The following is a 1722-nucleotide window of genomic DNA, read 5'->3' on the forward strand; positions in this document are numbered from 1 at the left end:
TCATCGTCATGAATATTCGAAACAACATTATCGTACACCTACCACTTAATGCCCCATCTGGTCCGATAAGGCCAATAACTTCGAAATAAGACGACGAATATTAGAGGTACAAAAAGTTAAAAACGAATTTAGGACCAATCCCAAGAGCCAGAATCCAACATGAGTGTCATCAAATCCAGATCCATGTTCCCAATGCTCTTGAATCCGTCAGTTGTCCCACAATTAACAAGTTCGCCGATAGGTGATGAGAACCCCTCTGCCTGAGCAGCCATGGTCATGGCCATGCTATTGTCGAGGTTAAACTCTCTGAAAAAATCTCCTGTACTGAGTTCATCTTGAAATTCATCATTCCGTTCACGACCCAACGAGTTCACATCTGAATTCTGACATTCATTTACAACCTGCGGAAACTGGTTCGTGAAGTGGGGAGCTTGGTGAGCTTCGTCAAACCCTAACTGGTTGGAATCTAGAGAGTTGGCGGTGGACGTTTCCTCAGCATAATTAGGGGGACGATCCAAAATCACGTTTTTGCATCTTGCGGCCTTCGTTTGGATTACTTGTGGTCGAGCGAGATCATTAGATTCGCTTGATTTGCTGGATGGATGTTGTTCAGACGACGTCGCGCCTGATTGTGTTCTAAGCTTCTTTGCCAAAGTAGTGTTCCAGTAGTTCTTGATTTCGTTGTCTGTTCTTCCAGGGATCCTTCCGGCTATAAGAGACCATCTGGGTGATACACATACAAACTAGAAAGTAAGATTACTGTTACTGTGCTGGAGTAGGATGAAAGAATCATTAAGAAACAACGGAGAGGGAGGAGTACATATAATCAACCTGTTGCCAAGAAGTTTATGAAGTCTAATAATGAGGTCTTCTTCATCTTGGGTGATGTTACCTCTCTTGATATCAGGCCTGAGATAGTTCAACCATCGAAGCCTGCAGCTTTTGCCACTCCTTTTCAAGCCTGCATTTTGATTATTCTCTGTCACACGCTCGACGCAAATTATTGCACAGTTAAAGGAAAAGGGGAGAGAAATTAAACTGGGAAGTTACCAGCTCTTAGAGGGACGTGGGTCCACTTGCCTTCGCCGTGGGCCACAATGTAAGAAGTGAGCATCTTGTCCTCTTGAGCAGTCCATGCTCCTCTTTTCAGTCCCCCAACTTCCCCAGAGCGACTTGGACTCCTCCTCATCTCTCTTCTCTTTTTATCCCTGTTTCGATCTTTTGGAACTTAGACCCGCCCTAGCTCTTTTTATAGACCACCATTCAGCCAATGACGCAAAAACAGCTCGTGCACTTAAACTTGTTGTTTTGGCAAGCAACGTTCAATAATATTGCATGTGTTTGGTTTTCCGCAGCAAATAAATAATATATATGTATGCATTCAAATGAGGTGGGTGTGGCTCCAGAATAAGAAAAAAATTTCCTGAGCTCATCACGTGACTCATGAAATTCTCATCCAACTATATATTGACAACATCAAGTTGGAAAAGAGATTATATATATTGGGTGCGCAGTGTGCATGATACGCATTATGTGCATCGTTAGCCGTGAAATGCGAAGACAAAGTATTTAAGGTCATGTCTTATAAGCATAGTTATTTCCCTTCGAATTCAAGCATTTAGCCAGCTTCTTTGGAGAGGTATCTCCTAGTTTCGCGCGCCATGGAACTCAATTAACTAGTAAAAGTGCGAAGGAATTGGCCTTATTAAGCCACGGTACACA

The 1722-nt window shown here is 43.0% G+C and overlaps 1 protein-coding gene across 1 annotated transcript; it reads right to left on the bottom strand.

Moving 5' to 3' along the window:
- Positions 1-1199, bottom strand: LOC114761825 (transcription factor WER-like). The gene is made up of 3 exons (XM_028951263.1): positions 1051-1199; positions 832-961; positions 1-723 (listed from the first exon to the last, which is right to left on the bottom strand). The coding sequence occupies exons 1-3, from the start codon at positions 1187-1189 to the stop codon at positions 129-131; spliced, it is 864 nt and encodes a 287-aa protein (XP_028807096.1). The 5' UTR covers positions 1190-1199; the 3' UTR covers positions 1-128.
- Positions 1200-1722: the final 523 nt, after the last annotated feature.

This window comes from Neltuma alba, unplaced genomic scaffold, assembly GCF_004799145.2.
Source record: "Neltuma alba isolate B1F8T4 unplaced genomic scaffold, ASM479914v2 tig00011136_pilon, whole genome shotgun sequence".
Taxonomy (NCBI): Eukaryota; Viridiplantae; Streptophyta; class Magnoliopsida; order Fabales; family Fabaceae; genus Neltuma; species Neltuma alba.